We start from the raw sequence: 22,724 nt of genomic DNA on the forward strand, positions 1-22,724 counted from the left end.
TGGCTAGTCTTGAAAAACAAGGCTATCCTCTTCTTGCAGGCATGAAATCCACTAATTTGAAAACATGCAGAATTGTTTATGTTAGAGCCAATAAACACTTAACGGTCAATAATGTCCCTTAACAATCACCTTCTTATCGACATTATGTTTGCAAGATTTTTATTTTTTGTATGGTTATGGTGGCCAATATATAAAAGTTTGTTTTCCATTATTGAATGTAAACATATTTATCAGTATTAATAATACAATTACATTTTGCGTCTTAGAACAACTATCAACACAATGTATCTTTGTTGATAATTTATTTTAAAATTAGGAGTTAAAATAAATAAGCGTAAAGCATGTTTAAACTATAGATAATTGCAAATATAATACAAATACATAGCTTTATTAAAAAAGCGTTATTTTATGAAATGAAATGCCCGGATGTAGTATAACGTCAACCGGATATGGTGTAACGTCATATCCTCAGCAACCGTTCGCATTTCGCTCAACTGAAGTATCAGCTCTGATCAGGTAACCGATAATTTAACAGCATTAAGGTTATGAATTAGCACACTGTTATCAACACAACACATAATTGACTTATTTTATCTTACACCCGTGTGACGTGTTTTCTGATATCCCTGTCAGTGTGTACATCTATGAAACTCATGGCCAACGGTAGCTAGCTTAGCATGCTAACACACGCATTTGTCTGGGTTTTTTGTTAATGACTGGCAGAAAATATCCACTTGTTAGCTTCATTCATCGATTGACAGACGTGTTATAAATGGCTGCACAGTAAGCTAAAGCTAAAAAATGTCGCAGAAATTGACAAACTGTACCAAGTTTGTAATGGAGCTCACGTAGGTCTATTGGGAATAACCAAGCGACGAAAAGAAGGTGTGCCCAGTTGTCACAAAGGGTCGAACAGTCTTTTATATTCGACAGGTTTCTAATTGGTTAAAATGACCAGCAGTTATTTATGTGGCGACCATAATAACAGCTGTTTGAATTCTCTGGATGTCAAGGAAATGACCCTCAATGCTTCACTTGTTATATACTCAAGGTTCAATGCAATGTTCTCTTTATACATCCATGGTGCAATGGACCACTGTCTATGTCGGTAGCGACATTTAACGAGAAGCACCGTTCTGTCGTCTGTGGCATCTGCTACCGTTGTTTGATCAAATGTCAACAACTTTCTTAAGGGTTTATTTGAGTCTGGAAAGGATATGTTACCTGGATTACATTTGCCATTGTTGCTTACATATTTTCTATTTGTTATAACGTGTGTAAAGATTCAAAGGTGTTATTGTCATATGCGCAGTAGTTTAATTATGACAATGAAAATCTCAAATTAGACTAAGATGAGCTAAAAACTGAATATATAGTAAAAACAATAATAAAATACTGTTTATAGTCGCAATAAATATGTGAAATGCAAACAGACGAATGCTTTAAGTCATGAAGGCATTTCACAGAGCCCAGGAGTGCCTTCATAAAGCATTCATCTGTTAAAGCTTTGTTGGCACAGATATTTTATTTAGGTATTTGAATTGTTTACATGATCAAACTAAACTATACATAAAACACTGTGACTTTAGGTATATTGTTTCTCCTCAATGACTGGTGGACACCATTACATGCTGCGTTGCTCATGTTAGGGCATTTGACAAGCAGGCATTTATTACAGTTTATTAGATACACCTAGCTGAATCAGTACCAGCTACAAAACTTCAACTACATGATGGTTCCTATGTTCACTTTTTGTTTAGTCATTCAACAGTATATCCAACGGGTCAGTGAAGATAGACTCAATATTAGAAACAGACTTCAGTGTAGCAAAATGCTATTCAACATCCTCACAAACAGCCCCGAAAACAACCTTAAAGATTTAACAACACGAAACAGAGTGTAGTATATTATAGTTTTCTTCTTTTGTATCACTGAGGCACGTCGTAGGCCGGTATGGACAGGAGAAATGTAATCTCGTCTTATTGTTTATCTGTTTCCCTCCCTACATTCAGAGAGACATCCACACAGAGCCACCATGGCCCACCAATCGATGGACATCCTGTCAAAGGTTCTGGAGCAGACCGCCAAGGTGGTGGAGGAGAAGTTGGATGCACAGATGAGCAAACTGAATGAAATTGATGAAGATGATTTGGAGAGACTGAAGGAGAGGCGGTTAGAGGCGCTTAAGAAAGCCCAGAAACAGAAGCAGGTATGTTTTTCTTAAGGGCAGACAAACTAAACCTATGTTGTGTGTGTATATATATCATGCCAAATGATTCCAAAAAGCCTTGAGAAATCCAAATGTCAGGGTGACGGACGGTGGTTGTGGAATATGTATAAGTTGTGTGGACTTGTGAGAAAGACATTGTTGGATAATCAGAAATCAGTGAAACATGTTTCTTCACAGAGACGTTATTAAACTGTTGCTTGTCATCAGTTTTATTCAGAGCCCTTCAAGTCTCAGAATCTCAGAAAAGTATTTGAGTTTTTCATAAAGACCACGCTGAGAAGCATTGTTTTTGTTGTTAAACTAACTGTTGTTTTGGAGTTGGTCTAATCAGCAGGATTATATATGGATCTTATATCGGGGGGGGGGGGGGGGTATAACACTATTTCAGTGTTCTGCTCCTCACCCTAGTATTCTTGTTTTGAAGGAGTGGTTGAATAAAGGCCACGGAGAGTACAGAGAGATCTCCAGTGAGAAAGACTTTTTCGGCGAAGTCAAAGACAGCAAGAACGTCGTCTGCCACTTCTACAAAGGCTCCACCTTCAGGTCAGTCCATCGCTGGTGTATATGTACATCAATGGAGTGACTGAGGTGTACCATTTTAAGATGTTTTTCTAGTTTTATTTTGACCATTCAATTGGTTCAGCTATAACTTTTTTTCTTTTCTTAAATTGGTATTTTCACTTTGATCTTATAAGATACGTTTATTGTTTTACTTTGCCAATTGTGTTTGTTGACTTGTGAAGCCCTCTGAGACAAATAGGATTTGTGATTTTGGGCTATATAAATAAACTTGAATTGAATTAATGTTAGGTCTCCTCTTTGTTTTAAATGTCAGTAACTTTGTGCGTTGTCATCCGGCTGTTAAACTCTTCTGTCCCCTACGTGTAGGTGTAAGATCCTCGACAAACACTTGACCATCTTGGCAAAGAAGCACGTTGAGACCAAATTCATCACACTGAACGTGGATAAGGCCCCGTTTCTGACAGACAGGCTGCGGATCAAAGTTATTCCCACCATGTGCCTGCTTATTGACGGAAAAACAAAGGACTATGTGGTGGGATTCACCGACCTGGGAAACACTGACGAGTTTTCCACAGAGATGCTGGAATGGAGACTCGGCTGTGCGGATGTGATCAACTACAGGTGAGATACCACCTTCAGCTAGCATGCGTTATAGCTACAGAATCAAAGTTATGAGTGGATAAAAACACACGCGTCATCCTTTTCTCCTGTTGTAGTGGCAACCTGATGGAGCCTCCTACAGGACCGGTGAGGTCGGGCACTAAGTTCACAAAGGTGGAGAAGAAAACCATCCGAGGGCGAACCTACGACTCAGACTCAGACTCTGACTGAAAAGCTCCGACTCATCCCGTTTCTCTTTTAATAAACGTTCAGCTTATACTTTTCCTGTCCTCTCCGTGACTTAACCTTTTATTCTATTTCATATTTTTACTTCTATCGTGTCTCATAATGTTTTCCATAAAATCTTTTGTTTCAGCTTTTTTTAACGAATTGCCTTCCATGTTTGAATAACATCAACATGACAAACATGCCTTTTAATAACATGGAAACTTCTAGCTGATACAGAAAGCTTCACTGAGCCAGCCATTGGTCCAATATCTCCCACGTGTTGGTGTTGATTTTCTCAGTGACTGAAACCTTGAAGCTTCCTCATGAATTGCAGGCGTTCTCATTCACATTGCTCTGATTCTCCTGTGTTTCCTTGTTCCTCTGTGAGTCTGACGTTAGAACGGAAAACATGATGCAGAATTACCTAGATAATCAAAAGCGTCAGAAAACATTTTTACACATTTACTTGTAGCAGGAGTTCGACTTGACTGATGCGGACTTAATAAAAATGACTTAAAAATGTCTGCCTCTGGGATTTTGTTATTCTGTGTGAGAAACTGATGTAGCAAATTGTAGCACACTAAGTTAGTATGGGTAAAAACCCTACTAAAACATGATCCTTCAATTCCCATAATGCATTGCAATGTACCTCGTTTGACTATTCTTCCTGGAAAAGATGAATGCAGGGAGTATAACCCTTTAGTGTGATTCAGGTGTCTTCCATTACGCTGGCTGATCATAGTTGGTTTGGGATAACAGAATTACATGTCACTAAACTGGAATGACCAATAAGAATATAAATGTACGTAAATAGAACCGTCTTAACATGAGCAACAGGACAGTGATGCATGAAAAACAGCCATTGCGTACCAACTTAAACTGTCCCAATGCCATACTAGACTTTTTTTTAAATATGTTTTTTTCTACATTCCCAAAGAAAATCAAGGAGCTTCTCGCAACAGGATCAATAAACAATATTGTAAAAACCTGTGAGAGGACCCTTGAGCTGAAACTTGATCGAAACATTTCCAGCAGGTGAGAAATGACTTTCTCTGAAATACAAGCAAAAAGGAAACATTCATTTCAAAAGGCTTTTAATTTATGTGTTTTAACAAGTCATGTTTACTTTAGAATTTGAACCATCATCTGTTGCATACTTGCAATATTTAGATAGACATTTGAGTAAATACAAAAACTGTTTAAACCATATTCCTTTTGCTCATTGTGGTGAAACCAGAACAGGAAGCTATGGAGCACAAGATATTTCATGATATTTTGGAACAATTGAACTTTGAATGAACATGATGTGGAAGCGGAGCTAGGATTTGAGAGCTTTGGGGTCTGCAGGCTGGAGGAGGCGGTGGACGATCAGCTCTCCTTTGGTGTTGATGTAAGTGTCTCCCATGTCCTGCTCAGCTGGCAGGCCGTAGGGCGTCTTCAGAGGCTGGATCCTGAAGGACCAGCGGAGAGGGGGTCAAGAAACAGTCTTAAGATCCAGACTTTAATAACTGATTCAAAATGGTTCTTATTGCTTCAAATTCAGACACTTTTTAGGGTAAGGTGCAGAGACTGTGATTTCATCGTTGCATGTCAATTGTGACAATGTGATTGGAAATTAAGTTGAAAAATTAGTGTTTACTTTGTTTATTTCATAAGCTGTTTTTCATTTATGTTGAATATTTAAGCTCTATCTTAACCTCTCCACAAAGACCCCGATTGTTCCATTACAAATATAGAAAGTGCTTTTAGTTTACACGAGTGATTGTGGATGAAATACCATTAAGTCGAGAATCAAGCATTTTTCAAACAGTATATCCAACTTCAAGAATAAAATCCTAACCATTCAAATTAATAGTTAAAATGTATAATTTTCAAACTTTCACGACTGTACAAACCGTGGATATGAATCTACTTGTCTTATGTCATCACATTTTATTTATCTGTAAGCTTCAATGATGAGCAGAGCCTTGAGTTTTAGACAGATACATTACCTCACAAGATGTTTGACAAATTTCAGTTGGTTGTTGACGGCAGGTGTGTTTTTGTGAATGACAGGTGTATGAGCCTGAAGAGAGAGAGCAGAGTCAGTGCAACAAATCATAACAAAGGATCTTTACTGCTCTCCAAGGTTCAAGCAGACACTGTCTGATTCCTATAGAGGTGCTGATTTATTGTTTTAATACGAATTCCTCTCGTGTTCTACAAAACATTTCCCTCATTTTTTTAACAGATAAAAACAAAGGCTTCACCTTTTCGAGCCCCAGGTATTTCACGAGGTCTTTCTCCCAGTACGGTCGTCTCATGGTACTCTTGACTCGTGTCACGATGTGCAGTTTGTGAGGTTGTTCTGGATCTCCTCCATATCGGTCATGCTCTTTTGATCTCTCTTCAAAAATCTGCGAAGAAAAAACCCAAATGAGTTGAAGTGATGCTTTATTCATTATGAAGATGAAGGCATCATGATATATTTAATATCTGGATTAATCTCTCAGGGGGTCCCGGAGCTATAAATGCACTTAATTCTACCTTACGTAATTTACAAATATTAACCAAAATGAGTCGGGTATTAAAATGAATTGAAAACAAAGCCTCTCTGCAAGACAGGGCCAAATGTTAGGGTGATAGAATGGATCCATCTTAGTTGAGATTATACATACATGATACACATGCCTAAACAAATAAGCAATGTATTAAAAATCATTCTGCAAAACTCTGGTGTTCGATCTGATTCTTACCTCTTTGGGGACTCTTGCTTTGGTGAATTTGCTGCGTGCCGGTACAAATAATGGGCAACGCTGCAAAAGTGTAGCTTCTGTCAGGAGCTGTGAACAAACACAACATTAAAGCAGACTGTAATAATGTGGCTGAGGATAAAAGGCACATGTATTTCCTGATATAGGAGAACACACATATAGAGAGATGAGACTATATACATTTGTCAACCAATGTGCTTACTGTTTGGATAAGTAGCTGCTATATACATTTATAAATTATATTACATTTAGCTTCTACCACATGTTACATTTAATGCATTTTATAAATACTGCTGCTGCTTCTTTTCTACCCAAATGTGTACTGTAAATACATTGTAATAACTAAGTAAGTATTTTAAATATTATATGAATGCCCTTTTTTGTAATTTATTATAATTTGTTGTCTATCTTTTATCTAATTTTGCTAAAACAATGTAAATGTCCCCTCTGTGGGACGAATAAAGGAATTCTGATTTGGCTGCTAGAGTTGAAAAATATATTGAACAAAACTTATATATATTGTGAAACTCTGGATTTTTGACCACATTTACTATATCAAGAGAAAGAACATTTCAATAGAACACAACCTGGCAGTATCAACATTGAGAGGTCCTGATTTTAAAGTAAAGAAAGCATTAAGGTAAGGTCAGTTTGAAACATGAGAAATACTGCAAGATGTTCTTCTTACCTTCACTGAGCTCAAACCACGACAGACCCCCGACATCTTTAATTCGGTAGCCTTAGTGACAGTGACGGTTAAATTGACAGCCACTAGTTAGTTAAACTACTGTGGTGCACGCCAAGGTTAACGTTACCGTGCAGCCCTGCTAAACGCAGAGTAGACCAAACGATAATGAACGCGACGGATAAACACGTAACTAATTTCACATTATATTCACTGAATTCAAACCGACGACATTGATTCAAGAGCTGAAGAAGAAACGCAAACGGTAAGTCACGTTGTTGTCATGACAGTTATGTCCTCCATGGATGTCTACACCGGAAGCTTCGAGGAGTTACATTGAAACTACGCCGACGAAGCGAATGTTCCCCGATCAAGGTTCCTACAGTTATTTGTATTACTATAATTATATAACTAAAACAGTTTTCATTTGATATCCTTTAAATTCCCTTTTTGGTTTAAAGTCATTTTCAGATTATAACAGCAATAGAAATATTTTTTTGTGATAAATTCAAACCATTTATACATTAATAATGAATTGTCAAATTAAACAGGATACATGTGGGCAAATATATAAGAAAAGAAAAAAACAGGATAACAACAACATAACTTAAAATAAAATAACAAAGTAAGATATTCCTCTATATGTATTTCAATGAATATTGGAAGATACAATCCCTAGATAGTCTTAGGGAAGTTGTAATTGTACTTCACATACAATTATAAGGATAAACGATTTACATTTTACAAGATCAGTTTAAAATACAGTTGCGTAGTCGTATTTAATTGCAGTATTTTGATAAAGCTGCACCCATCTAAACACCATTATTATGGACCATTATTCCACCATGATGTTTCTCTGGGGAACTATTTTTGTGGCGCACCTGTGTAGCTCTCAAGTTGGGACGGTTGTACCGCTTCCTTTGGAGACTTTTCTGACATTTTAAAAGCATGAATCCACTTTTAATTTTCTAGTAACTGTGGAAAACACGAAGGATAAACAGAATAATGAGCCAGAATCACGTGTCAGGGATGGAGAGCTCCGCCATCTCCGTCCTGAAGCGAGCCGTGGAGCTGGACCACAGCGGCCGCTTCCAAGAGTCTCTGGTCTGCTACCAGGAGGGCATACAGCTGCTCATGGACGTGCTGAAAGGTGCTTTATTATTATTATTCATAACATTAAATGCAATGTAAAGGAAAGTATTGACTGCAGCACGGTCCTACAGGGTTAGGAGCCCGGTGTGTAGGGGACAAGAGACAGATACCAACCAGGAAGAGAATCAAAATGACCAACAAACTAAATCAGAATCATATTTGTTGGCCCAGTTTGTGTACTTAATTATACAATGATTTTGACTTTTATTTGGCATCTCTTGATAAACTTATACAGGAATTATTAAGACAGTAAAGGACAACAAAGCTGGAAGAAAAACAATTAGATACTATACAGGCCTGTTATCAAGTAAAAATGATAACAAATAGGCAAAAAATGACTACACCGAATCAACAACCAAGAGGGGCTGAATGACCCCAATGAGACACAAAACTACTACAAAATGAATATATATTATCACAGTGGAACAGACGACCCCAAAGAGACACATAGAGACTCAAAACAACCACAAAGTAACTCAAAAAGACTACACATGGACACATAATGACTACAAAATGACACAAGACAACTATAAGTGACTTAATATACAAAAGGAACAACAAAAAGAGGCAAACAAACTATAACGTCTTTATGTCCTTCTCATATGTAGTGTTGGGGCCTTTTGCGTATATTTAACCCAGGGGCCCATTGTCTTAATATCTTAATAATGAGTACAGTAGAGGTAATGTAGCATGGAAAAGACATAAATCATAATTTATTCTTGTTTTCTCTCCCCTGACAGCCTCTGTGAAAGATGACTCAAAGCGAGGTCACTACAGGGAGAAGATAAAGGGCTACATGGACCGAGCAGAGCAGATCAAATCTCATGTGAACCAGCTGAAAGAAGGTAGGAAACAAAACCACTGAAACACAAATGAACCTGCTGTAAAGTCTATTGACCACCTTGTTTTTTGATAATTGCATTTAACAGAAATGCATTTATGAATATATGAACCCTGCTCTACAAACAGCTATAATGTCAGGGAATTGTTAAAGTTATATCTTATTGACAATGCATTCATATTCGAGCGGTAAATAGCATTGGGTTATTTGTGCCATCTCTAACTGCCTATATTCTCCTGTCAGATGGGAAATACCACGAGCAGATCAGGATATCAGAGGACGCGACAGGTCACAGCTACGAGTCTCTGTTCAAGCCCTACATGAGCAGCTTCCTCACCGAGGTCTGGGTGGAAGACCCTTACATACGGCACATACACCAAGTGAGATCTCACATTACTTTATTTTCGTCAAGCTGGATTTGCCTTTGTTTATTTGCGTTTATTCAAGGGCTGCAACTTCAGATTTTTCATTCTACACATGATCTTTAAAGGAGATATGTCATGGCCATTTCCATTGATCATAATTCCATTGTTGAGGTCTACTAGAATAGATTTATATTGTGCAATTTTCCAAACTCACATTGGTTTCTCATACAGCATCTCTGTAAACTACATGTATTCACTGAATTTCACTCTCTGCCTTTAACGGCTCGTTGTAGCTCCAATAGCTCCAGCCCCCACCCTCCCTGTGAGCACAGTGTGCTCTGATTGGTCGGGACGTTGTGAATCGCGCTGAGCTCCGTGGAGGTGTGGTTTCCTTGTTTAGCGACAGCGAAACACAGCCAAACTCATCCTGAGCACACACAAAGTCACAGCCGAAGTAAAAACAATAAGTGTGGCTTGATATTGAGTAAGAAAAAGGTTGATCAACGCTGTGAGAATGGGTCTGCAGAGAGAATTTCGCCGCCATCCCAACTGTCTGTTATCAGCCTGCAGCCAGGGAGGAGAAATCAGCAGAGCTGCCTGCACTGAGTGTGTGTGTGAGGAAGTCCGTGGATTGGTTAATTTGGACCAATCAGCCTGGTCATAGCTCTGGGCGTGGCTACTGGGTGTTCAGACGTCACAATGTCCAGGAAGAACATGAGAAATCTCCAACGAGGCGTTTTGGGGAGGTATTTTCTGTGTTAGAGTTTTACTCGCTACAGGGTGTACTTTGAGGGGTTTTGACTCTGCAGACCGTGTACATGCATAAAAACCTTCATAACACACAAGGGGACGGGTAATAACCGGATGTCTCCTTTAAGTCATTTAATGTATACAGTGTTGGATTAATAACCACTTTAAGGAAAGCATCTGCACTACAGCCCAAAAAACGACATACTGACTGTATGGCATTAATAAGATTAACTTTGTTTATGTAAATATTCAGTGCCAAAATAATATTATATAATAAGGGCCTTAGGGTTGGTTAGGGCTTAGGATGTGTTAATAGGGTTACAAATAGGGATGAGCAATTATTCAATAGGATCATTTATCGTCTTGTTATGCAATCGTATTGTTATCATTTCAATCGAAACTGTTATATTAATTTCACACAGAAAGTGGTGTATACAAATTCTCCACCAGTATTTAGTATTATTAACCTACATCCCACAACACACAAAATACTTAAACTGTTCCTAAAGTTAATTACATTTTGAATTTTCAAAGAATTATATATTTTGTACATTTAAAAAATCATTGTGTATCTTCATATTGAATTGATTAACACTGCAGTTTAATCTCAAAGTAAAACTGCTTCCCTTTCAGCTGTACAACTTCCTGCGGTTCTGTGAGATGCTGCTCAAAGCGCCCTGCAAGGTGAAGAAGGTCCATCTGCTCACCTCCCAGGACGAGGTTGGTTCTGAAACAATATGGTCGCACAAAGTGTAGTAAATGAATAGCAGTCATTGGCCCTTTTCCAACATAATCACATGACTTGGCACAGTAGCAGAGGTCTAAATAAATAAATGAATGCCAGACAAATTCCTCTTACCGTTTTGATTTGTGATAAGCCATGATTTATGTCTGTAATGAATGTTTTCAGCAACACCTGTGCTCCTCCCACATTGACAGTCAGTAAAAATAGTTTGTATACTGTAGGTGTCTGGGTCCCTTTGTGCTGTTGTTTTAATACCATTTTGTCCTGTCCAGCAGGCGGATAGCGGGCAGCAGCGCGGTGCTCTCTCTGAGATCAAAGAGAGTCTGAGCGCTCAGGGAGTGACTCTGGATCTGCAGTACTCCTCCACCATACACGACAGGGAGATCAGGTGCATTTCAAGGATTTTACACATTAACAAAACACATTATAAGCTAAGAATAGTTTTCAATTTGCAATATCTAAAAAACAATATTTTTAGGATTTATTTTCCCTACTCTCTATGATTGCTGTTTTATTTTCTGGTTGTAAACAAAAACATATTTGGGTTTTTTAGGTTTGACAATGGTTGGATCATCAAGATAGGCAGAGGGTTGGATTACTTCAAAAGACCTAAGGTGAGACGTCATTACAGTTTATATGAATCCTTTTCTTTAAATGCCATTGTCAGAATCACATCGCTGACTTGTTGTGAATCTTTCTTATCCTCCAGGGTCGATTCTCTATCGGTTATTGTGACTACGACCTCCGGCAGTGCCACGAGACCAGCGTAGATATTTTTCACACCAAACACACAAAAACACTATGAGATTCAAACATCTTAAAAACTGTTTTTCTATCTTAATTTACTCACCTGCCCAAAAGACACATCTGCTGTGGGTTTGGAGTTGCCTTAAATACTTGTGATGTGATCGGCCTTATAGAGCCATTTTGATCAGGTTTTACAAAATGCTTTTGTCACACTGACATGTCTTTAATTCTGTACGATCATGTATGATTATCACAGACTTGTGCTGTCAAATGTTGCCAAATACTTTGTTTTCCTGTTAACATATTATTTTCTTTAAAGGGTTCTTTTCTGGTTCTTTTCTTTACATTTTTAAAACACTTTTAATTCTTCTATTACCAAATGTTTTTTAAGAACGTCATACTGCCATCTGGTGGAAAAGGTCAATTAAAACTGCTTTTATAATTATTTAAAATGGTCTTTGTTTTATTATTTTAATCATGATCAAGCTTTAAAGTAGCTGTATTTAAAGTATATCACATTTAAAATATATTCATACATATAAAAAAAGTATCTTGATTACCACAAACCTGATTAAGCTGCAGCAGTTTATTCAGTTCAAATAATTAATTCAGTTTGTGCTTTATAAAAATGTAGTCGAAAGTCAAACTTGATCTAAGAGTTTGGATTCATTTATTATTGAACAAACACTAAATACACAAGTAACATAAAAACACAGCATATATCAGTAGGCCTACAAATCTAAATAATCAAATCTAAAGACATTAATGATTTATTTTGATATTATTTGTATTGCAATACGTCTTTTAAAATAATGGTGCATGGGAGATTGAGTTTTGAGTGTCATAGAAAGGTTGCATTATTCAGACTACTATTGGACTTCTCTTCCATGTTTGTGAACTATTCACTAGGTCAAGAATGAACATGACCACTGAGTCATTGAAATAACATCATATCATTAACCATTGTTTCAAACTGCTAGAAATATGCAAATCCTTCATGCAGCAAATGTATCAGGTAGCCAAGCCTAATATAAAAACATTATTTGTATTCTCCAACGCTGCACTCTGTAAAACGTTCAGGGGTTGGTTGGCAGTTGTCCGTTGTTTACTTAGTCTATATACCACCATTTAACTGCTAAAGTCCTGTTTTTAATCAGTTGAATGAAAAGCCAACTGAAATGTAGTTAACTGTTATAGTAAAAACAATAATTATGAATACATTAGTCCAGCTTTGTCTGTGTGTAAATCACTTGTTCAGTGTAGCTTGTAGGATTAATGTTGAGTTAATGACATTTTAATGACATAATATTTCCCCCATAAAAAAGCAATTATGAAGAAAAAAACACCCTCATTAAATATTCATGGAAAACTGTTTGTTTGGATGAATGGAAACACACAAGAGTTCAAACAGCGCCGTGATCGGATTATCTATCGGCCTTAATCTGGGTTTTCATGCCCGGTCCTCATCTGGGCTCTGAGGGGACGCTTTATAATCCGTCAGGGAAGCACAGATGACCGTGGATGTCTCTACTTGTATTACTTTATAAGAGAGGACAAAAGAAGCTGTTTCTGCTGTAAATGAGCAGACAGATTTCATATGTCACCACATCAGCTGTTATCACTTCAAATAAGATACACTTGCATACATATTGTCCTTTATGTGCAGATTACAGACAATAAATCCTCAAATAAATCCCATCCCAGACTGTGTATGTCAGGTCGGTGACGGTGTTAACATGTGGTTGGTTGCATGTAATCCAGATGTCAGCGGCTGGGTTTATGTTTGAGAGGAAGAGATAAGGATTTATGGGATGAGGAGCCTCATCAGGAGCTGCTCACACACAGACACAATGTGGATGAAGGTCTCCTCTTCCTGTGCCCCCCCCCCCCCCCCTCTCTGGTTGTAGCCCAGTGGCCTACATAGTGCTGCCATCTCTGAAACCCTCCTGTGGGAATGTGCACATTCACTGTAGCAACACTGGGATCAATGTAATGTTAGGAAACGGTGTGTGTGCGAGATATCTTGGTCTCTTTTAAAGAAAGGGACATTTCTTTTAAAGGTTATTTTCGGCATTTAACGAGGCAGTGAAGACCCATTTTTACGTATCATTTTTCCTTCGAGTATTATGCTTTTTGGATTTAGGGCATACATAAAGGTATGCTTCTTTTTAAAATTATTATTATGCCTTTCTTTTGTTGAACAAGTACAATGCATACAAATACATACATCTCTGATACATGCCAGATTATAGCTAATAGCTCATTTTGATCTGAAGTCCTTATACTGTATCTAAAATAATAAAAGAGATTTGTATTTTGAACAGAGCACATGTAGGACAATATAAATCAATAAATAGGTAGCAATAAAAATACATAATGGAAAAATCTGCACCGACCTCCCCCTCCTTCAAATCACTGACCAGTATTCACCTGTTTGGACTGGCTTATATTGTGTGTGTTCCCGTGTTAAATTTAGTTTTATTAGCTTGATTTTTATTTGGCCCTCTGCGACTTTTATTTTATGTTAAGTGTTTTTGAGCATCTGTAAAAGCACTTGATATAATAAATGTATTATTATCATGCAACACACATCAATATAATGCATTTGCAAATGTCCTATTTTGTGTTGACATCCATAATAAAAACACACATACAGTATCTCTATGCACAATATCACAAAATATTATTTAATGTTTGGTGTGTTTGAAAGAAAACTCTGCATCTCTCCAGTGTTAAGAGATGGCTCATTCCTGGTTGGTATTTATTTGAATGTTTAACTATTTTGACACACACACACACACACACACACACACACACACACACACACACACACACACACACACACACACACACACACACACACACACACACACACACACACACACACACACACACACACACACACACACACACACACACACACACACACACACACACACACACACACACACACACACACACACACACACACACACACACACACAGGCTCGTCTCTGTGGTGGCCCGGGGGGGTAAGCAGCCCAGTGTAATATGTAAACAGTCCTCTGAGCCGTATTCCTGTATGCCTGTCCTCTTTCCTACTGGAGCTTTATTATTTTTTCCCTCTACTCTCATTTCTGGGCCTAAAATCAGGTTAGCGTTTTATAAGGAGCTTAGCGCAGAGGGCCATAGTGTGCCACTAATGTAATAGAGTATCCCTCTCTCTCCCCCTCTCGCTCGGCCTCTCTTATTCTCTTCTGTCCTCTTTTCTCTTTGTGCATTTGCTTACCCTGTCATGGAGTGTCCTTCTCTCTCTCTGCCTTTCTTTTCTGCTTGTCCTTTCTCCTTCCCTCGCTCCCTTCCCTCCGCATCTCCCTCCGTCTGCAGATGGGGGACGACTCCAGCCTGAGGTTTAAACATTAGGACAGGGACAAAGACGACAAGACAACTCTGCCCAGAGAGGAGGAAGAGAAGCAGAGGTGCTGCTGTAAGACGCTGGGTAAGTTATTTTTCCTTTACCTTAATGATGTGGGAATGTGTGTTTTACCCTTGAATAGAGAAGTGCTTTCCCTTGTGAATGTGAATACCTGGCATGGGGCGTTTATGATTAAGCTGTGGATTATGGTGCTGTGAAATCTCACAAGGATCTCTGTGCAATGTCAATAATCCACTGGATTATCCGTTGTTTCTGTTGGGGCTGTATCTTGATCAAAGTCTGAGGTATGATTCATGAGCACCATCAAAAACACACACAAGTTGTATTTATAGGACAAGAGGTTCACATGTTATGTAAGTCACATGCAACTTTTTTTGTAGTTTACATCCCTTTCAATAGGGTGTGCTTGTATTGTGAGAGCAGGTGATAGGAGAGAGGAAGTGTGGACTTTGCATGTTTACCCATAACCTGCCACATCTTGTCTTATCAAGCGAACATGCTGTACAGGATCACTCTGTTAGCAGTTCTTCGGCGACACAGAGAACAGTGGGACTCAAAAGGCACACTAGTGGCAGAGCAGGGTGCGAAACAAAGCCTGTGGAACGAAGATAAAACAAGCACCTTGCACTGAGTAACACATAAACCCAATATGTATGTTTGTCAGTCATAGTTTTGCATAAGTGACGCTGTCTGAGTGAGAGATTGCAGTGTTTGCTTTGTCTACGAAACATTATCCAGGCTGCATTGCTTTATGAGTGATATGTACTATTGTAATTCAAATCCTAATACTTGCTCTTTAACCTACATAGGGTGTTTTTTCTTCATGTAACTGCATTTTATGGACTTGCAATTACATTGTTCCTCCGATCAAAACCTCTTTTATGACTTATTGTAGACTATAAGGGCTGCTCAGCACGCCCCACCTAGCTACAGTAAAGATTCCTGATAATACCAATAAACCTTTGAACCGCGAGTCCAGACTCTCTCCTTCAGGCTGTCACACGAGTGCATTAAGAGCCAGGGAACACTGGAGTATTCACACCACAACCTGCCCTCCAGCATGTGACAACGGCTTCTAGAAAGTGTTAGCCTGAGGTTTTTGTTGTCCTGGTTTCTTCCCATTTTCTGAGTCGGAGTATTCCTGTCGTCTCTGATTTCAGTGATCAGACAGATGGAGTATTTCTCTGGAGAAACAGTAAGAAAGCACTGAGGATATTCCAGGTAAGATAATCTGTCATGCATTTTTCCAAAAGAGTGGGATGTGTTACATTATTGCATATCTTTATATGTATATATCTCTCTGTATGTTCTTTTATTCATTCCTTTGCAATTGCCTTGGAGAATTTCGCACATTTCTGCACAAAAATACCACTTCACAAATGAATTCAGATATATTGTACATATTTTTACAGTATATTTTCATACTCTTAATATATTTCTCGTCTCCTCTATATGTATTATTAGTTATTTGATTTTTGCAATACTTGCTTTTCTTATTTATTATATAATTTTTTACTTTTTTTATTATATCTATGGTTATCTTGTGCACTAATTAATCAAAGCACATTCCTTGTATTTGCAAACGGACTTGGACATAGAGTGGATTCAGATTCAGACCTGCTTTCTTCTCACCATAAGTGTGAAGAAAGCAAGTCTTTGAAAAAGAATAGCTAACCACATAAAGGACACATGACCAGGGGTGGACTGGGACAAAAAATCAGTCCTGGAATATCACCCAGACCGGCCCACGTGAATTGTCAACAGGGGGGGGGGGGTACTTCAATGATGCCGTTTAAAAACACACGCTCACGGCCGGCACACACAGGGGCGGTGCCGGCCGTGAGCGAGCCGAGCCGGCCGTCAACTGCCCATGACGACCGGCCGTTCTGTGATTCTCCAGATTCTACAGATGGCCAGTCCGCCCCCTGCACGTGACTATCACAATCCGAGGACCATTTATACTCAATGACATGCATCTGATGTAGCAATTAAAAAAGAGAGGAGAATACCTTGTGAGTTCTGCATGTGTGTGAGTGTGACCTGGATCTGTCTTCATCCCAATCAGGGCGTAAAAAGTCCAAACTCAAGTCTCTGAAAACCCGTCTGTTCGGGAAAAGTAAGAGAGGAGGGGGGGAGGCCGAGGCCAAGCTCAGCCAGTCCTCCAGCGACATCACTGCAGGAAAGGGACTCGGGTCTGATGAAGATTTGGCGTGAGTGTCTACAAGACGGTGTCAATTTCTGCTTCTCAGCTACATACCTGTCCTGACTCTATGCCTTTGTTCTTCTTCTGTTCTTCCCCTGTTCTTCCCCTCTTGCTGTCACAGATTCTCTGAGGGCATCATGGGATTTCGGGCATTGTCCCATGACAGCATCTTCCTGGCTGATGACGTCCTGACAGACGCTGAGCCAGCCAGGGTCTTATCGCAGGAAAACGTCCACAGCAAGATCAAAGCTCTGCAGGTACAGTATTTTACTATAGGAAACTTTTTGGGGATCTTTACCATCTTTTACCAGTTTAAAAGAAAAAGCACCTGTTCCTCTGGTATCACAGGTGAAGCTTCAGCAGCAGAAGATGCATTTGGGTCCGCCGCCTCTGGTTGTGCCAGTCAGACGTCCAGAGGATGTGGGAAGCCGCTCAGAGGATGAAAGTCTTCCCCACAGCCCCTCTGAGACCTCAGGAGCCCCCAGCAAGGTGACTCATTCTCCCACTACAGGGACACATGGCCAGGTATCTGCTTATTTAATCAGAGCAAATTCAGTTTAATAGTATTTGGGAAAATAACTGCAAAACCTTTTTGATAATTTGTGTATTTGAATGCCAAAAGTGCAGGAGATTTCATTTCAGATTCTTAAAAATATGGAGATTTCCTGCTTTCAGCTGTTTCATATTATATTAAACGGTTTATCCTTTGAACTGAAAAACATCACCTTGGATTTTGATAAACTGTAATGGACATATGTTCTGACATTTGGCCCAATTTCAGGGTGTATTTTTTATTTTATGATTTTGAGAAATACTCCTGAGCAGAATTATCAATCAGACTCCGCTGCTATTTACGTTTCACCAACTATTTTGGATCAAGTATCATCTTTTCACTTTGTAAACACATTAATGCTAACATACAGTATTGCCGTAAATGCAGCACTTGTGTGAATGTGTGTATGTTTGTTTCTTTGTGTGGAATTGTGAAATGTTCCAATCCTAAATTCTTGGGGATTTAAGTCTGAGATTAGGATTGAGTTTAGTTTAAGATAAAGGTTAGAAGATGAATCAAGAAAAAATATTAAAAAAGCCAAAACCAACAATGCTTTAGTTCGACTCCCAATATATTCTGCCCAAACCAAGCTCACGGTGCAAATCTTAGAAAATAGGCCGCATAGAGTTACGTTTTATGCACGGTAATCCCTAAACAGCTGTGCACTGCGGTGTTTTAGCATTGCTTACATTGCTAAGTATTGCATTTTTTGGGGACTATTTTTAGACGGAGATGAATCTAGTGAGTACTTACAGCAGCAGGACCAAGTGGGATAGACTGAAAATCACCCAGAGACTATGAACATTTTGAAACAGTGTAACAGTGTTGCTCTTTGCTGTGTTTTTAGTAGCTTTGTCTTCTCTAGTTGGTACAGTTAATGTAGAATCGAGCCTAAAATGTAAATAGAATAAATTAGAAATCCTGTTAAAATAAAAACAATTATACATGTTCTGTACTTTTTTACATGTCTTCATGTTTCCTCTTTTGTTGAAGTGTTATATTATGATTATTCTTTCTTTTCAGACTGCATCTCAGCCATCCTCTCGTCCGCTCTCCCCCATCCCCAAACCTTCACAAATCAAATCAGTGCTCCTGACTCCCTCCCTCCCTCTTCCTCCTTCTGTCTCCCCCACTTCCTCTCCTTCTGTGGTTGAGACCCCGTTAGACTTCAGCTCTCCAGTCCAGTTCACCCCCTGCCTGGACACCTCTGCTGCCCGCCACCGCATGTCCATCAAGCCCAGGAAGCAGAGAGCCAGCACCAAGAAGACCCTCCCTTCAGTGAGTCAACATTTTATCACCAGAAGAGAAACACATTTCATGCATTTTCCTTATACTCTTTCTATGTCATGTTTTGCAGAATGACTCAGAATCTCACTTACACACCCTGAACAACATCAACCACCCTGAGTCTGTGAGAGAAGAATCACAGCAGCTCATAACTGAAGCCGAGGTGACATTGGAAAAAGGAGAGGATGTCATTCCCATTACATCCCAGCTTCTCCCTTCAAAATCCCCAGAGGTCGCACCATCGGAGGCAGCATCCAAATCACCCAGCCCGACGATCTCCCCAAAGGAGCTTCCTGGGAAATTGCCCTTCGTACCCTCCCAGGTACTCAGAGTGAAACCCAACAGATCAGCGGATGTGAAGCCCAGCGAACGGCCACACTCATCCTTCATACAGTCAGAACGGAGGGACAGCAGAGAGGACTTAGATATACAACTACTGTCCCATGACAAGAGAAATACGATTATATCTGACCAGCACCCCACAGTTCAACAGCAGCTTCAAAGTGAGTCACAAATCACAAGAGGAATAAAGAGACCCACCCCAGGATCCGGCTCCTTCCACTTCTCCATCACCACCGCCAAAAATCGTGGTGGAGAGAGACCCCGGTCAGGCAGTTTTGTGGAAAACACAGAAGCCCAGCAGAAGAAAGACATTAGAGCAGAGGATACATTATTTTCAAGCATGAAGGAAAAGGAAGAACTTAAAGGGGCTGTGGGAAGACTTAGACAGGAAGCAGGTGTACACAAAAGCCCGGTTCTTCCATGGGAGAGGGGGGACAGCCTCAAAAAGGTGGAATCAGTGACACCATCTAATACAAATGTGACCACAGTTACAGGCGCTGTCAAAGTGGAGGAAGTTGAGAGCAGCCAGGAGGTGGTGGAGGAGGCGCTGGAAGCAAGGGAGGTGGAGGATGACGAGGGAAAGATGGCGTTTGGGGTTAAACTGCGCTCCAGGAAAATTCAGTCTGACGCCTCTTCCAACACTCCACCAGTGTGTGAGGAGCAGGTTGACAGACCTAAAAGACCAGAAATAAGAGACCTACGACCATCAGGTGAGTCTACGAGAAATGTTTGTCTTTTATTTTTTTTAAGTTTACCACACAGAAGATGTTTAAGCTTAGAAAACACACACACAAAATAGACCCTGCCTTATTGCATACTGTGCGATCCTTTTTCCGTTCCATATAAGGTAAGACAGTGCACACATGCACATAGTAAATAATCACACTAGAATGATAAGATTTGCACTGATGACAATAGACCTTTGAACTTATTAAAAGGCCACTCTAACTTTAACAGTGCAGCCGACCCAGTGTGTCTAACTGAACTGTGTCACTCTTTAGATCCAGCCTCGTCTGGCTTCACTTTTCCACTGAAGAACAACCCTCCATCTACCGGCAATACTCGCATCGTGGCGACAGAAATCCAGACAACCTCGTCAAATCTAAAAGAAGTTGAAGCTGTCGTCCCTGTGCCCCAGGAGCCGCAGCCCGCCCCCCCAACGGCCTCATCTGATGTGTCCTGGATGAGCTTGGCAATGGAAAAGACCAGGAGCATACAGCAGCTTTTTACCAACAGATTTCCCAGGGATTTTACAGGCGGGCAGACAGCGCCTGGACCTCAAGCTCAGACAGAGGTGCAGAGTGGAACACAAGCACAGACTGTAAAAATACAACAAAGCACAACACCACTCGAGGCTGCAAACCAACCTCCAACTGAGGCAGAAACAGGGAGAAGTGGAAGTGACGCACAGACTGGGAAACCGTCACTGATTTCAACACAACAGAAGATATCTCCTGTTCAGTCCAACACCTGTAAAGATCCACAAACAGCCAAACAAACCAGTGAACCTCAGTCAGCGTCTCATCCTGCTGTGCAGACCAGGACAGCCCAGTCTCCTTTACACTCCTCTGCACAAACAGAGACATCCTCTCAGTTAACACAGGGGAACGTCACACAGTCCCTCGCACAATCTTACCTTTCCTCCGTTCAGCGGCAACCTTCCTGGAGCAATCGAGGTCTTAATGCTGCCAACCATCTCAAATCAACCTCAGTTTCTACATCGGCTTCAGCCTCGCCTCCGGTTTCTGCCTTGGGAAAAGGGGAAAAAGAGACCACCGTGCAGGAGAAGGAGGGTCCATCGCAGTCAGGAAGACGGGCAGTGTGGGCCGGGGCAGTGAGCGAGAAGGCAGCATTTTTGGAGAAACGGGCAGAGTGGACCACTCCACCTGGAACCAAGGGGGTTTGTGGTACTTCTTTGTAGCTGCCTTTCATACTGCTAAAGATAATCTTTTTTATTATACTCAACAAATCCCATGAACAATCAAAAACCAAGAGTGTGATAATCTTTCTATTAATACTCTCCGACCTCGATTCAAGTGTTATAATAATAAATGTAATTAATATATTGCTTTCCTAGGTAATCAAAGTCGCTTAGTACGCAAATGCACTTAGACTTAAGGCATTTTGTTCACTCGACGATGTTCATCTTAAAAATGGGGTCACCAATACAGTTGTATGATTTAACAAAGGCTAAGTAGCCTCCTTAAACAGCTGTAGTTTTTAGCAACATTACTCAAATGGAAGTAAATAGTGCAACTGCAGAGAGTATTCCCATTGTAGGACATTGTGTGTGTTTGACTTAACTACATTGTTCATCCTAATTAGGGAATATGTCAGCCACTGCAATGTTGTTGCTCATTTATGTGTTTCAACAGTTTTAAGGCAACAATTCTCTTATGCTGCAGTGTAAAGAAGATGCATTGTTTGTTAGAAGGATGTTGGTTTTGGTCTTTTCATTGGATATCTTGACAAAAAATACTATTTTAAATATCACTTCTTACTACTTGTTTAACTCCTCCTGTTTTAGGCTGATAGGTCATTCAGAGCAGGTGGTCTAACTCACTGTTTTCCTCAGGTGGAATTGAAGAAAGCTCAAACAGAGGAGCAGACATCAGGTGAATCCCCTGCCTCAGTGAAAACCACGCCTCTAAGCAAAGACATCAAACAGGAGGGAAAACAAGGCGTAAAACTTGCAGGTGTGTTGACACAATATAATTACAATTGCAGTAATACTTATGGGAGTATTAAGTGAATCCATGAGCAGCAATGTGACACAAGTTTTTCCTTTCAGAGTCAAGTCCGGCAAATATTCCTGACAGACCTCGTGAGGAAAAATGGCCGCGGAAAACAGCGGTGACATCTTCATCGCCCTCATCGTCGCCTCCTTTGCCATCTGCGCTGCAGTCTGGGGGCGGCCAGCCGTCCTGGATGGAGCTGGCCAAAAGAAAATCAATGGCCTGGAGTGACAAGTCCATGGAGTGAGAGGGAAACAGAAATATTGTTATGTTGTATATCTGTTTAGTCTATCAGAAAGATTCATTTCTGTGTTTGTGTGTGTGTGTGTGTGTTCATTTGTTAAGTGTTAATGTTAAATTAAGAGACAGAGAATTTATTGAAATGTAATATAATCAGTCTCCACAACAAGCACATCACCATAAATTGTATTTCTTAATGATGTATCTGATTCGGCATGTTAACAGTTTACATTAAATAATTTAAGATACTAATGCTCCCTTTTTGTGTGTAATTTGTCACTGAAGGGAAGAGGGTAAAGGAGAGTTAACACAACATGAGAGTTTATGTGGG

General features: G+C 39.9%; 4 protein-coding genes across 5 annotated transcripts; 3 read left to right on the forward strand and 1 right to left on the reverse strand.

Moving 5' to 3' along the window:
• The first annotated feature begins 421 nt into the window (after positions 1-421).
• On the forward strand, positions 422-4,101 carry txndc9 (thioredoxin domain containing 9). The gene is made up of 5 exons (XM_034213808.1): positions 422-516; positions 2,013-2,209; positions 2,655-2,773; positions 3,119-3,373; positions 3,469-4,101. Exons 2-5 carry the CDS (start codon positions 2,036-2,038, stop codon positions 3,581-3,583), a joined length of 663 nt encoding a protein of 220 aa, XP_034069699.1. The 5' UTR covers positions 422-516; positions 2,013-2,035; the 3' UTR covers positions 3,584-4,101.
• mrpl30 (mitochondrial ribosomal protein L30) lies at positions 3,692-7,356 on the reverse strand. The gene is made up of 5 exons (XM_034213809.1): positions 7,022-7,356; positions 6,316-6,402; positions 5,830-5,976; positions 5,572-5,645; positions 3,692-5,031 (listed from the first exon to the last, which is right to left on the reverse strand). Exons 1-5 carry the CDS (start codon positions 7,055-7,057, stop codon positions 4,899-4,901), a joined length of 477 nt encoding a protein of 158 aa, XP_034069700.1. The 5' UTR covers positions 7,058-7,356; the 3' UTR covers positions 3,692-4,898.
• Positions 7,357-7,864: 508 nt separating this feature from the next.
• mitd1 (MIT, microtubule interacting and transport, domain containing 1) lies at positions 7,865-12,070 on the forward strand. 2 transcript variants are annotated; one of them, XM_034213794.1, is made up of 7 exons: positions 7,865-8,168; positions 8,911-9,015; positions 9,255-9,391; positions 10,760-10,846; positions 11,144-11,259; positions 11,425-11,485; positions 11,581-12,070. In XM_034213794.1, exons 1-7 carry the CDS (start codon positions 8,024-8,026, stop codon positions 11,674-11,676), a joined length of 747 nt encoding a protein of 248 aa, XP_034069685.1. In that variant the 5' UTR covers positions 7,865-8,023; the 3' UTR covers positions 11,677-12,070. The 2 variants fall into 2 exon arrangements, with proteins under 2 accessions (XP_034069685.1, XP_034069686.1); XM_034213795.1 differs by having other exon boundaries at positions 11,147-11,259.
• Positions 12,071-15,529: 3,459 nt separating this feature from the next.
• On the forward strand, positions 15,530-22,645 carry cracdla (cracd like a). The gene is made up of 10 exons (XM_034213719.1): positions 15,530-15,614; positions 16,234-16,254; positions 17,099-17,243; positions 17,358-17,493; positions 17,585-17,725; positions 18,813-19,067; positions 19,147-20,128; positions 20,420-21,318; positions 21,994-22,114; positions 22,210-22,645. Exons 1-10 carry the CDS (start codon positions 15,530-15,532, stop codon positions 22,398-22,400), a joined length of 2,976 nt encoding a protein of 991 aa, XP_034069610.1. The 3' UTR covers positions 22,401-22,645.
• Positions 22,646-22,724: the final 79 nt, after the last annotated feature.

Source organism: Gymnodraco acuticeps, unplaced genomic scaffold (assembly GCF_902827175.1).
Source record: "Gymnodraco acuticeps unplaced genomic scaffold, fGymAcu1.1, whole genome shotgun sequence".
Taxonomy (NCBI): Eukaryota; Metazoa; Chordata; class Actinopteri; order Perciformes; family Bathydraconidae; genus Gymnodraco; species Gymnodraco acuticeps.

Coding starts and splice junctions, on each gene's coding strand:
- mitd1 (XM_034213794.1), top strand. CDS start 8,024: ATGAGCCAGAATCACGTGTCAGGGATGGAGAGCTCCGCCATCTCCGTC. Junction 10,847..11,143: donor TGCTCACCTCCCAGGACGAG/GTTGGTTCTGAA, acceptor TGTCCTGTCCAG/CAGGCGGATAGCGGGCAGCA. Junction 11,486..11,580: donor ATTACTTCAAAAGACCTAAG/GTGAGACGTCAT, acceptor CTTATCCTCCAG/GGTCGATTCTCTATCGGTTA.
- mrpl30 (XM_034213809.1), bottom strand. CDS start 7,057: ATGTCGGGGGTCTGTCGTGGTTTGAGCTCAGTGAAG. Junction 5,977..6,315: donor AAGCAAGAGTCCCCAAAGAG/GTAAGAATCAGA, acceptor TTTTCTTCGCAG/ATTTTTGAAGAGAGATCAAA. Junction 5,646..5,829: donor AATACCTGGGGCTCGAAAAG/GTGAAGCCTTTG, acceptor CTCTCTCTTCAG/GCTCATACACCTGTCATTCA.
- cracdla (XM_034213719.1), top strand. CDS start 15,530: ATGCTGTACAGGATCACTCTGTTAGCAGTTCTTCGGCGACACAGAGAA. Junction 17,244..17,357: donor GGGTCTGATGAAGATTTGGC/GTGAGTGTCTAC, acceptor TTGCTGTCACAG/ATTCTCTGAGGGCATCATGG. Junction 22,115..22,209: donor ACAAGGCGTAAAACTTGCAG/GTGTGTTGACAC, acceptor TTTTCCTTTCAG/AGTCAAGTCCGGCAAATATT.
- txndc9 (XM_034213808.1), top strand. CDS start 2,036: ATGGCCCACCAATCGATGGACATCCTGTCAAAGGTTCTGGAGCAGACC. Junction 2,774..3,118: donor TACAAAGGCTCCACCTTCAG/GTCAGTCCATCG, acceptor CCCTACGTGTAG/GTGTAAGATCCTCGACAAAC. Junction 3,374..3,468: donor GCGGATGTGATCAACTACAG/GTGAGATACCAC, acceptor CTCCTGTTGTAG/TGGCAACCTGATGGAGCCTC.